The following is a 13,049-nucleotide window of genomic DNA, read 5'->3' on the forward strand; positions in this document are numbered from 1 at the left end:
TCTGAGACTTTTTGGTTTATTTACGACTAATGTAGATGCAAGCCTGTCGGTTTTTCAAAACCTTTAGTTAAACAGAACAAAGTCAAAGAGCATAATTACGAGACGTTAGGGTTTGATCCACCAACAGCGGCTGATTAAGCTAACAGTCTGATTAAATAATTGAGAACCAGTTCAGCGGATTACATTTGGTCATAAAAAAAAGCAGTACCCGGATTAAGTTTTTTAATCGACAGATTTTCTTAATCGGTGAATAATGTCCTGACGGTGCATACAATTCTTATTGTTTCTTTTTTGAAGTCAACGTCACTGCACAGACCCAGGACAGTATAATATGTACGTTAAAGCAATAAATTATTTTCCACGAGGTCTAACATCTTAAAAGTGAAAATTTGAAGGAAATTTCAAACCAATTTTCTTCTTGCTCAGTTTAAAAAAAAAAAACGACATTGAGCAATAAATTTTCAAATTTGTTCTTTCTACGATCACGTTTGTCTTTTCAAAATCAACAACCGTCCAAAAAACTAGGTAATGCGATATTTGCCAGGCCGTTTATACGGAGGTTGACTGCAAATGCAGTTGTTTAGTTTATGGTTGAGTAATTTAATTGTTTTGATTGTCAAGGTAAAGTCGCGAAAAAACATCACACAGTTTTCAACCGCTGCAGTTGCTCACATCTCTCAGTTGTGCTTCAGCATTGCAGGTCAGGGTATATTTTGCCAGTAGCTTTTATTATGTAGAAAAGTTGTTATTTTCTTATATTTGTTTCAACGTCATACAACGTTGAAGCGATGTAAAAGTTACACGTTTTTAGGTGGATGAGCTGTTGGTCTGTGTAGTTTGCACGAAAATGGAAATTTGCATTTGTTCGAAATCCAGCTGTTTCTGGAAGTTGTAAATTTTCAGCTTGGGGTTGAGATGGATATTCAATTGACACCATCAATATTTTTTAAATTTGTAATGAAGCTGTTCAATGCATTTTTTATGGGAATGAAATTCTTCGCAAAAGAAAAAAGTTCAAAGCAAAACAAAAATTCCTTTCGCTTCGAAACATTTGTTTGCTCTATAATCGTAATAAGAACATTGCGTAAGGCTACTAGCAACCCAATTCAAACTTCAGATTGCTTTCTACATTCAGAAATGTTCCTGCTTTTCCCGTTTGTTTGAGTTCACAACGAAACAAAGTTACTTTTATTACGAAAACTATATATGACATTTGCGTCGAAACGAAATATTTCGAAACAAATTCTTTCAAACAGCCCTCTGGCTGTAAAGGATTTGAATTGATGCCGTTTTTCCGTAGACAAATCTCGAAAGACTCAGAATAACGTGAGTGAAAGGCAATAACAAACAAGTTATTGTTTACTTCTGTCTTCCCACCCCAAATGTTATTCTATACAGCAAACTCAAAATAAATAATTTAAATGCATTTCTGGACAGATTCATACGTTTCAATATAAAAAAGGCACAACAGCAAACCGAGCAGCATTTTCTCGAAGGAAAATATAGCATAAGGCTACTTTGAGCCCTAGATGAAAACCGGTAGCCATAATAAGACATAACTGAGTAGGCTAACAACACAACATTTAACATGGAGTCAAATTCGAAACTCTATCCGAAGTGTTCCTAATTTCTCCTATACTGGGCTATACAAGGCACATTTTACCTCGTGGCCTTTATTAACATTAAAATAGACTTAACAGTTAAGTAGTTGAGTAACAATTTCGCTTCGAAATATTTCATTATTTTCTCAGTAATTGGGAGGCACATGAAAAACTTTCTGCTTTTTTATAGTTCTGTTGCAAGTACAAATGCATGCTTATTTATGCGATCGGTAAAGTGAATTGTAATTGAGCGAGTAAAGCAAGCGAGATTTTTTTGCAAAACATGAGAAATTGCATGTTATTGTTTTATTTTGGGGGGGGCTAGCCTTCGCAACCAAGTGTTTTCAGCAGAATGCTACTTAATCAGCATGTTTTCAGCATGAATCTAGTACTGGAGCCTACCTTAATACTAGCCTTATGGTGAGTCACAGCTTAGTCTTGTTATCTACAGAGCATAATGAAAAAACTGACTGTTTAGACAGGTAGCCCACCCCTGCTATAACCCAGTCAGCAAAAAACATCATTTTGCAGACGTTGAATCAATGGAAAGATGTTGGATTTTGATATAATTGCCAGTACCAACTATTATTATTACTGGTATTTCATATATGATTTTACAAATAATGTTAGAAGCTTGGGTTTGTCAAAACGCAGTGCATTTAATATCGGTACTTTTTGACTGGGTGGTACTGGTAGCCTAGCTTGCGCATTTAGACTGGTGAGTGTCATGTGTTTCGATAATGAGCTTTAGTTTTGTAACAATGAACGTGAACTCTCCAAACTTCATCACAATTCGTGAGATTTTGCAATATTTAAAGTAAATAATTTTAGTCGTCATCTGTACTGTTTGGAATGAAAATTTGTATTTAAATCAGTTTCAGACACTGTGCAGTCATTCATTTCTCTTTTTGCTATTCCTAGATAATAGCAAAGCATGCATAATTTCACTGCATTGTTCGTCACGCAACTACTTTTATTACGTTTGTTGTCCATTTTGAACAAGAGATCTTGAAGGTTTGTAAAGTGACGTTGAATGTGTAGTGATTGTACAATACAATTGCAGGCTATTTACAATAAATTATTTTAGTACTCATTCAATTTGATTTCCGTAAGTTTACGTTCTAAATCGGTTCAAACCTGTTTGTTTCAAAATTAAAAGAATCGATTTATTTGCCACGATAGAGTATGCTTTTGCATGGTTATTTGTTTGGTTCACCGAAAAAAATGTCAAAAACAATGAGCAATGGAGTAGACAGAGGAGTCCAAAGAGTTCTTTTAGACCTAGGTCCAGGATAACCTTATAGAAACTCGAAACTTTTCCAAGGGGCGCGGAAAGTTCTAGAAAACAAAGCCATAGTTTTTTTTTCTATAGTGTGTTTGCATCAAAACCATTTTATTTTGGAGATAAGTCTTGCATTTTGAAAAAAACTACCTACTGTAGCCTATTTCCTCAAATTTCCTATTTTTATGTTTTTTTTGTGGTTCTGCCGTTTGAATATATCTTATAGGTACACTTGCAGGGCGTGTAGGATAATATCCAGGGCCCACAAGAGGGGGGGACAACCGGTGCATTGCACCGGGGCCCGGTGAGTTCAAGAGGGCCCGACAAAATGTCTAAATTCACGCGATAAAAAGATTGATTTCAACGATTTTGCATAAAATATTGTTTTTATATTAGTTCCGTATGTAGAATGGGGCCCCCTAATGGGTAGCCTAGGCTATGCCCTTTTTTGAAATTACAGAATTTTCAATTTTTTTGGTTTAGGGAGGCCCGACAAACTGTTTAAATTTGCGTGCTCAGGTCGATTTTGCATAAAATATTAGTTTTGTATTTTGAATGGGCCTCCTCATGGGTATGCCCTTTTTTAGAACAACAATATTTTCATTTTTTGCGTTCAGGGGGGGGGGGGGGCAATAAAATGTTTAAATTTGAGTGTTAAAGTCAATTTTGCGTAATATTTTCTTAATATTTTGAAGTTGGTATTTCTTATATGAAGTTGGTACTTCTTATATTGAAGTTGGTATTCTTAATGTCATGAACAATAGCAATGCATTCATCCTAAGTTTGCTGCCCTAGTCTCTGCAGATTTCAAGGTCAGAAATGGAATTGTATGTTAATGTAAAGCTGTAAACACACATATGCAATGCTATGTCAGCCATGTCGGATAGTATTGCAATTTTTATTTTCGAAATGGCTGATTTTACCCACTTGTTGCCATGGTTACAATCAGGTGTTGCCAGAGTTAGGAAGGGTTAGAGTAAGGAAAGGTTAGGGTTTTGATCTTTGCCCAGGACTAAAAAAAATATCCAAAATACAAGTTTTTGTTTGTAGTGTTTTAGCATTTTATCTTTGTGTATAACTAGTGTGTATCTGTGAATTTAAAGTTATATTTACAATAGTGCATTGTTTGTGAAATAATAGAGTGTTAATACTTTAACCTAATTTATCCTTTGTAAGAACGCGCACCGCAAATTTTGCTTGTGATTGGTGAGATATCACGTGACATGTTGCGCTGGGGGCCCGGCAGCAACATCTGCACCGGGGCCCGGCAGGGCTCTTGGAGGCCCTGATAATATCTACCTTTGCATCTTGCAATTTTAGTCAGTAAAAATATTTTTTTATGCAGGTGGTTGTCAGGTTACCTCATGGATATCTTTTGATGTAGTTAAGTCTTTTCGTCGCTATATTTGCTAGAATAGGCACCTTGTCGGAGCGCAGACTTTATCCTTTTTGTCAATTTAACCAATATTTTGCAATACCGTATTGTTGATGTTTCCTGGTTAGGCTTATGATGGTACAATTCTATACCATACTCTTTCGTACCATTTTTCATTTAATTCGCCTTTGGTTGTTAGTCTTTTCCATCAATTTTTTAACGTAAGCAAGAGTGAAACGTTTATCATTCTTTCTCACCTTCATCATTTAATTTTTTATGCTGTTCGCTTTCAGCTTAACTGAAGATGATCTCTAGCTGCTAGCTGATCGAAATCGATTTTTAGCTGTTTTATGATTGAACTGACTCGTATGAAAATAACTTCGTTTGTAGTACAAGACATTTAACCAAGTCGTTCATATCAAGCACTGTTGTGGGTTTGACACCTGTCAGAAAATAGCCTATTTCATTTTCTTGACCTATTTCCTCATTGATGTTATCAATCTTTCCCTCTTTAATTTTTTAAGAAGTGTTTTTAACGGTGTCTTGTTTTGGGCCCGGGATTGTCATTGATACCAGACAGAGATGGTCACAGGTCATTAAAAATTGGCAGGATCAGGACAGGATTTTAATTTTTGCCCAAAAGTGGGATCAGGACAGGATTCAAAGTTTTCAGAGCAGATCAAATGTTGAAAACAGCATATAAAATCATGGGCCAACTTACCAGATTTTTATTTTTTATGTGCAGCCTATGCATGGCATGAAATAAGCTACAGTTTCGGTTTGCACTATGCACCCGAGTTCAAAACGACATTGGTATGCCATTTAGAATTTACTTTTTCAAAGGATTAAGGACCGTGTTATGAGGTGACCCGGAAGCAGAGATGTCCACAGAGTCATTAAAAATCGGCAAGATCAGGACAGAATCTTTTAAATTTCCAAAACCGTCGGAACAGAACTTGTAGCTACTTGTCGGATCAAGATTGGATCAGGATCTTGGTAAAGGTAGATCCGAAATCTCTGATGCCAGGCCTAAACCAGCCTCTGACAATGAATAATAATCTTTTGTTACCAGTCGTCTTGTTGAGTAATCTTAAATATGCATCAGAATATTGAGACAGCAGCCATGTGGAGTAGCAAATATTTTAAACAGCAGCAGACATGAGCATTCATGGATAGCATTTTGTCTTACTGGTGACTTGTGCATCCATGGAGCAAACATGGAAGATGCATTGATAAAAAACTGTTGTTTAAAAATTCAACCTCAGCAGCAATTCTGTCGATATGAACATTGAACAGTATGGTTTTATTGAAAGTCAAATTTCCCTTTAAGATACTAATAGCGATATTGAATGGGTAAATGTAAAAAAATGAATAAATGATGCTATTTTCACTAAAACTCATTAAATTTTTCAAAGTAACAAGCTAAGCTGGCATGGTCGGTTTAATAAGGATACGTTTGGATTTAAAAATGTCATCCAATCAAGGTGACGAAAACTTGCGCTATAATATCTGATCAAACATTGTAATGCAGCTAGTGGCGTAGCTCGGGGAGCGGACCGCCCCGGGCGGCACGTTTGGGGGCGGCACTTTCAGACTACGATTTTTGATTTTGATTATAATCTGATAAAAAAACGCATTTCATTTTCACATGCTTTTTCTTGAAGGGGCGGCAAAATGTGAATCCGCCCCGGGCGGCACATTCCCTAGCTACGCCATTGAATGCAGCTAAGGAATTTAAGCAAATCCACACTGCTGCATATAGCGTAGAAGAGAAGGGCGTGTATTTCTAAGGATACGCCATAAGCTACCTATGCAGATTTTGCAAAGTAACTTTCAGGCACTGAATAATTCATAATCAACATATGGCCCTATGGCTAGTATGAGATGGTAGACCTATGGGCATGGCTAATATGAGTGAAGACATCATGTTTAAGGAAAGCATTGACTGAAGTCTGGGACTGTTGCTAGTTTATTGTTTTATGCTAGAGTCGAAATTTAATTTCAAGGAGCTTTTGAAACAAGGTAGCAAATACTTGTGTCAAATGAAATCTATAAGGAAATATAAAGACATTTACATTTTTAAATATTTATCAACGTAGGCTACGTTTCATTTCTTACTGCTTTTGTAAATATCATTCAAGGGGTTTCTGTTTATGTTTTTTCTGCTTGTCGCTATGGTAACTGCACAACTAGCAAAATACTTTCTTTTTATATTGATAATGTAGACGTTGAATCAATAGAAAAAAGACAAATTTTGCAACCTGGCTAAACGATTACAGAAATGCTAAAACACCTGGAAAAAAAACAAAAAAAACTGTACGCCATCATTAAAGAGTCGTCCACGAAACCATTGTTGTTTTCTTGAAAGCTATTGGTCAAAGTCCTATTTATTTAAACGTTTGGATTTTACTCATTTCAGTATTTCATGATATTGAACATCAGTAAAATGTTCATGACTTTTAAATCGAGCTTTTTCTTATACTTTCCCGTCAGCTGTCTGGGTAGATTCGTGATCCTTTTGTAAGTTTTCTCTCTGGCTGGGTCTACGCCGCAAACTTCAGCAAATACAAAAAAAGCTTATGAATAATTCAATCGCTATATTTCCTGGCTGGTGTGCACTGTGCACATCAGCTCAGCGATAAACGCAATCGATTTTTTATCCTCAAGCTTGGAGTCGGACTAGTGTTAGTTCCAATATAGAAGCTTCATGAGAAAAACACGAGTTTGATTTACACAAACAGGGTCTTTGATAAGTGAAACTCAGAAAAACAATGTTATTGAAGTAACAAGTTTAAGTTAGTTTTCTTGCACCAGGTCTAGGTCTGACTGACAACATATAGGCCTATGGGTGTGAAAAAAACTTTACGTGCACAACAATATGTGTTAGATTTAGAAACTTAAAAATGTGATTTTTACGAGTGAGTGTTTATTAAGTACTTAGAAAGTTATTTTTGCACTATCTGTATAGAATTTTAAATTCACAGACTGTTTAATGTGTGTGAACTTTTGCAGACGTGAATTCTTATCATGTAAACAATATTTTTCAGAATCTATAGTTGACTTACCTTTGTTGACTGCCATTACAATAGCCTACCTTACCGTTGAAAGAATCTGAAAAGGTTTAAATGCTAACAGTGCTATAGAAATTCAAGGTTTAACACTCAATTGGAAGAAGCAACATGGGTTCTGTATGGTGCACTTTGTCATTGCTTATTTTGGTCTTGGCAAACTCAATTCAATCTTTAAATATTCCGGAACAAGGTAAGATGTGGCCGAAATAGAAATTGACTAAAATAAATATTTTTTAATCATTCAATTTTTTTCTTGTTTAGTATAACCAATGCCCCTAAACTGGCTTTTATAAATGTCTGTACTCAAACTTATTTGTGTAGAATACTTTATGCCAGCAATCTGATGAGATTAAATAGCCTAGAGTTGATTTTGCAATGTCTTAGCTCACTGAAACATAGCTTTTAAGAAATGTAGTGAATGGCTTGGTATTGAAAATATCGATTTATGGTTTGCAGTTGCACCTACTGTATACCTTTCAACGTTAACCTTCAAGATCATAAAAAAACGTTCATTCTCACATAGCGCAGAGTCAAAACTTTGTTCAATTTGAGAGGCTACTTTAGGTAGGCTACTGCTACTTAACTTTACAAGAATTTAAAGGACAAATTTTCCCCAAGTTTCTTATTGATTTTTAGTGTAAACAGTTGAAAGTTAAGTTTTGATTAAAAGCCAAATCACAAACTGTATCATTTAGTGTGTTATTTACATTTTACTAAGAAATTGACCAGAAATAAAAATTATGCCCAACCGTGTGGTTAAACTATGCATTTGCATTAAAAGCACAAAAAAATTATTTCTAATTTGATTTATTAAGCAAACAACTTTATTTAAAGAGCCATAAAATCTTACAACTGCACTCCCAGATGGCAAATCACTTTTTTACATTGATTTTACGTCTGAAGACGTTATGTCAATATAAAACAGACAAACTTCCACCTGGGAGTGAACATGCCAATCATGCTGCTTGTAAGTCGAGTTTATTACGTGATTTTGTAACGAAGGACGACATCTGCTGCAAGAGAGCAAGCCATGGTAAATCGATATTTCGTGTTGCTCGTTTATTTTAATGAAGTTTTTAAAGCATTTTCCTGATAATGATTTCAAAAGTGATATTAAGATGTTTTAATGCTGTCCATTTGATGACGTACTAATCAATTCCATGAAAAAATGCTTTTCCAAACAGCTTCACATAAGCTGATTGGAATTGTTGAAACTTTGTTAACAACATATTGTGTTGAAGCATGGTTGAAGCAACAGTTGAGTTGAGAACCAAGAAAAAATGAACAATAAATAAATTGATAACATTAAATCGTTTTTTTTTTAAATGTGGTGTGTTAAAACCATATTTTGCAATCTGTAGCCTAGAATTAAAGCAAAATTTTCGTTCCGTAGCCTACTACTCACTGTGTACATTAGTCTATATTTCATCATCAAGATTGTGAATACGAACACATGTGAAAGCACATTACTTATGCCTTTATCAATTTTAGAAAATTTTCCATTAAAATTTAGGACGACATCCGATCATATGCATTTGATTGCATTTCCTTTCGTTCAACGTTTAAGATAAATGCTTCTGGTCTTATCGAGAAGTCATACGCAGTCAGACAAATTTTGCTAGCTGTACTTGCTATTCGCAGCTGTTTCTCGCGGGTTTGCAGCTGACGCTTCAATCGAATCAATAATTAAAGTTAATTAACACATTCACGTTTACAGGAGTCCACAGCAATTCATCCTTTCAAGAAGTAAATTAATCAGCTGGCCATAATTGTATCTCACCACAAGACATTTTTTTGCATAGTAGTCTAAATCAATCGTTTTTTTACATTGTTTCAACATCTACACTTGTTGAAACATTGTAAGAAGGATTGGTTTGCTGGCTTGGGTGATTTAAACAAAATAATTTACAAACTGGGCAATCATTACCATCAAACTTGGAAAAGACTGTCTTGGAAAAGACAGTAAAAGCCGCAACAAAAACAGACTAAACCGGAGACTACCAAAGGACCAATCGCATAACATGACCACGACAAACAATCAAGGGACATCCCTTCCTATCACTGACCTATCAAATTCCCTCAACGACCAAGAACGAACCCTGCTCATGAAAGGACCGAAATTTGCCATCAAGAAGCAACCAGACGAACGAACCATACTGAGCATCACAACGTCCTTCTGTAAACTGGCATACCAAGCCCGACGGAGAGAATACACTGAAAATAAGCACCGATCTACCAATGGCGACGACGATCCATCGACAAGAATACCACGGTTCCTTCGCAACGATGACCTTCACAAACCACCGCAAGCGAGTGAAGAACTAGAACACAAGCTACGAATTGCGTCAATCAAGATCCAAGACATTCTGAAAACACCTTCCGTCACAAACACACGTAGTAACCTCTCAAAGAAGGACTTTTCGACCATCAAAAGCTTGAAAGCCAAGGACATGACCTATCTTCCCAGCGACAAGGGCGGTGAATTTTGCATCATCGAAACAGAACGCTACGAAGCAGCAGCCCAACAACACCTGAGCGACCCAAAACTATACAAAATTTCAAGGATCACAATAGCGCAAACCATCCAACGAAAGCTTAACAGCACGTGGAGGACCATAGCCACCAGAGCCCAACTACCCCATCACGTGACCAGATCTTACATCACCAACAACTCAAGTATGCCACGATTCTACCACCTGATCAAGACTCACAAAGAAGGACCTGACATCAAGATCCGTCCAATTGTCTCAAGTACAAACGGACCGGCCGCCAAACTGTCACACCTAGTCCTGCTCAATCCCCTATTGAAAGACGTTCCGGCACACCTTACAAACAGTCAAGAACTACTCAACCAACTCAGAGACATGCCACGAGATACCCTGATAAAATTCAACTTTCCCTTCAGCCTGGATGTGACAGCAATGTACACCTCCATCCACCAAAAGGAAGCGATCAACAACGTAATCCAAAAACTATCGACAGGAAGAACACAAATCTGCAGCCCATTCCACCCTGAAGAGATCGGTTCCCTCCTCGAGACTATCCTTCAGAACAATGTCTTAACATTCAAGGAGAAGTTCTATAGCCAAGTTGACGGCCTACCAATGGGAAACGCCGTATCTGGAGTCCTCGCCATCCTCTTCATGGACACCCTTGAAAAGCAAACATTGCGGAACCTGACAAACCTCACCCTCTACAGACGATACGTTGACGGCACATTCTTGCTGACAGTCAACAATAAGGAAGCCTTAGCTATCCAAAATGCTCTCAACCAAGCGCACCCAGCCATCAACTTTGAAATAGAATTTCCAACAGCAGACAACACCATCTCACTTCTGGACTTCCCCATAAAAATCGACAAAAACGGCACAGTCCACCACGAGTTTTACCAGAAAAAAGCAAAGGCAAAACTACTCCCACACTTCGACTCGGCCCTACCCACAAGCACTAAGAAGACCATACTCTTAAACGAAATACAGAGAAGAAGGGATAGATGTTCTTCACCCAATAAAGCAGCACCACACCTGACTGAATTCGAAAAGACAATCAGGGAAAACGGATACCCCAAAGACTTCCTTAAACAACCACCCAGACGACGACGACACCGACAAAGCAAACAACCCTCCCCTCAGACATCATACAACCCAATACATTTTGAATTTCCTTATAAGAGCGACGACGCGGACCGTAGAATAAAGAAAATCTTCAAAGACCTGGACTTACCAGTCCGCCTTTTCCGGCGCTCCCGAACCCTCCGAAACGCACTTAAAAAAACACAAAAGCCCGAACCTTGCCGGATGCAAAACTGCCAACTACGGAACGACGACATGTGCAACACCAAGAACTGTGTCTATAAGATTATATGCAAAAAATGCAGGGAAAGCTACATAGGCAGCACAATCCGCCCACTCCATTCCCGCCTCAAAGAACATCTCAGCTCGGATAAAAGTTCGGTATTTGATCACCAACAACAATGCCAAGCAGACTTTGAATTTAAAAATTATTGCAAGAGAAAATGACGCGGTACAACTACGTTTCAAAGAGGCCATATTCATTAGCAAACAAAATCCTAAAATCAACAACCGCGCCGAAAGGGAAGAACTACGTCACCAAATCTACTAATCAACTGATCCAACAAAACCTCACAGCAATAACGCCTAACAGCACAGAAACTCAACAGCCGGCAGCCTCAAGCTAAACCAAAGAGCCACTTTAAAGAACCACTCACTGACTTCAACACCATTCGTCATAGCACATGACTAGGGAACTGTGTTCCGAAAGCTAGTGTAATTTGATATTGCCAAAAAGAACCCGCAGCATCAGGCTATAACAGATCGTTTGAATCTACACTGTGAAGTAAGCAACGATCATGCTGCTAAAAGCGAAACTCATTCAACTACATTACCATCAAATCCAACAGCACAAACGTTTGGCTAGTTCGCTAAAAACCAACCATGAAGCCACCACCAGTGCCGGTCTTTGGGATGTGCAAACCGTGCGATCGCACAGGGCCCGCAAATTAGGGGGCCCGCAATTTACTCAGAAAATGCAGTAATTTTGTCATTTTCAAAGGAAAAATTCAACAAGTGAATTCAGCAAAGGAATTCGCAGCAAGAAAATATAGAGACTCAACGAATTCAACCTATTTCGTCGCCTGAATATTTCGTACCCTGAAAAGATCGAGAAAAAAAAACGACATAGCCGAAATCGCTGATCGGAGTTGCCGCAAACATTTCAAAATTTCTCGATCTTTTCAGGGGACGAAATAAGTCGAAATTTAATTTTGTTACACGATTTCAGGAGACGAAATAGGTTGCATCCAGACTCAACATACTGTAGAGACATAGCTTTATTTCCGAAAAATGCCAAAGAAAGCATGATCTTATCCTTTTGCTATGCCACCGGACAGCACCATTTCACAGTAATATTCATACCTAAATTTTTGTTGAACATGCTCTCAGAATGTCCCAAATTCAAAGTAATTTTTCAAAATTTTCTGGGGGAGGCCCCCCACACCCCCCGCCGCTGGTTGTCGTTTTTGGCGATCACGCCGCCACCGTCGCCCCTCCCCTTTCAAAGTACCTAGCTAGTAGCTACGCCACTGAATTGGATTATTGTCATTGGGGCCCGCAAAAGCATATTCCGCACAGGGCCCGAAAAACCCTAAGACCGGCATTGCCACCACCAACCCACCCTTAAGAATACAGAAGTGACAATCTGTAGTGAAAGTTACACTTCCTCTGAATTCTTTGTTTCATTATAAAAGATCTTGTGAATATTTAACATACCGTAGGGGAGACCGGGGCTAGTTGTAACATTTTTTGAATTATTTATTATATGTCTGTAAAAACAAGTCTGAGCGAATTTTTTGGAGATTAGTTGTATAGGTAGACTATTTACGCATATTATTCCACCTAAAGCCCTGTGATATATATGAAGGATTTTGAGAAAATTGGCCTAGAAAAACTTTAATCGGGCGTTACAACTTGCCCCGGATCTGGGGCAAGTTGTAATACAGGCAGAGGCAAGTTGTAACAGAATATTTTTCCTGCGAATAAATAGCAAACACTTTACTAAACATTCACTTTTCTTCAAGAAAGGTTTATTCACTCCTCAAGGTCAGAAAATTTTCACCAGAAGGTACACACTGAAGCAAAACTGCACACAATATAACAGGCATTTCAAAAATTCACATTTTTCCTTTCCTCCTCACAAAGGTG

At 37.7% G+C, this 13,049-nt stretch overlaps 1 protein-coding gene across 2 annotated transcripts in view; it reads left to right on the forward strand.

The window, feature by feature from the left end:
• The first annotated feature begins 7,405 nt into the window (after positions 1-7,405).
• Positions 7,406-13,049, forward strand: part of LOC145787812 (neuronal cell adhesion molecule-like) — a 50,738-nt gene continuing 45,094 nt past the window's right edge. For both annotated transcript variants that reach the window (XM_082599642.1, XM_082599643.1), the window contains exon 1: positions 7,406-7,519. In XM_082599642.1, coding sequence (XP_082455768.1) covers positions 7,438-7,519 — 82 coding nt within the window. In that variant the 5' untranslated portion in view covers positions 7,406-7,437. The remainder of the gene's footprint in view (positions 7,520-13,049) is intronic.

This window comes from Aplidium turbinatum, chromosome 18 (assembly GCF_918807975.1).
Source record: "Aplidium turbinatum chromosome 18, kaAplTurb1.1, whole genome shotgun sequence".
Taxonomy (NCBI): Eukaryota; Metazoa; Chordata; class Ascidiacea; order Aplousobranchia; family Polyclinidae; genus Aplidium; species Aplidium turbinatum.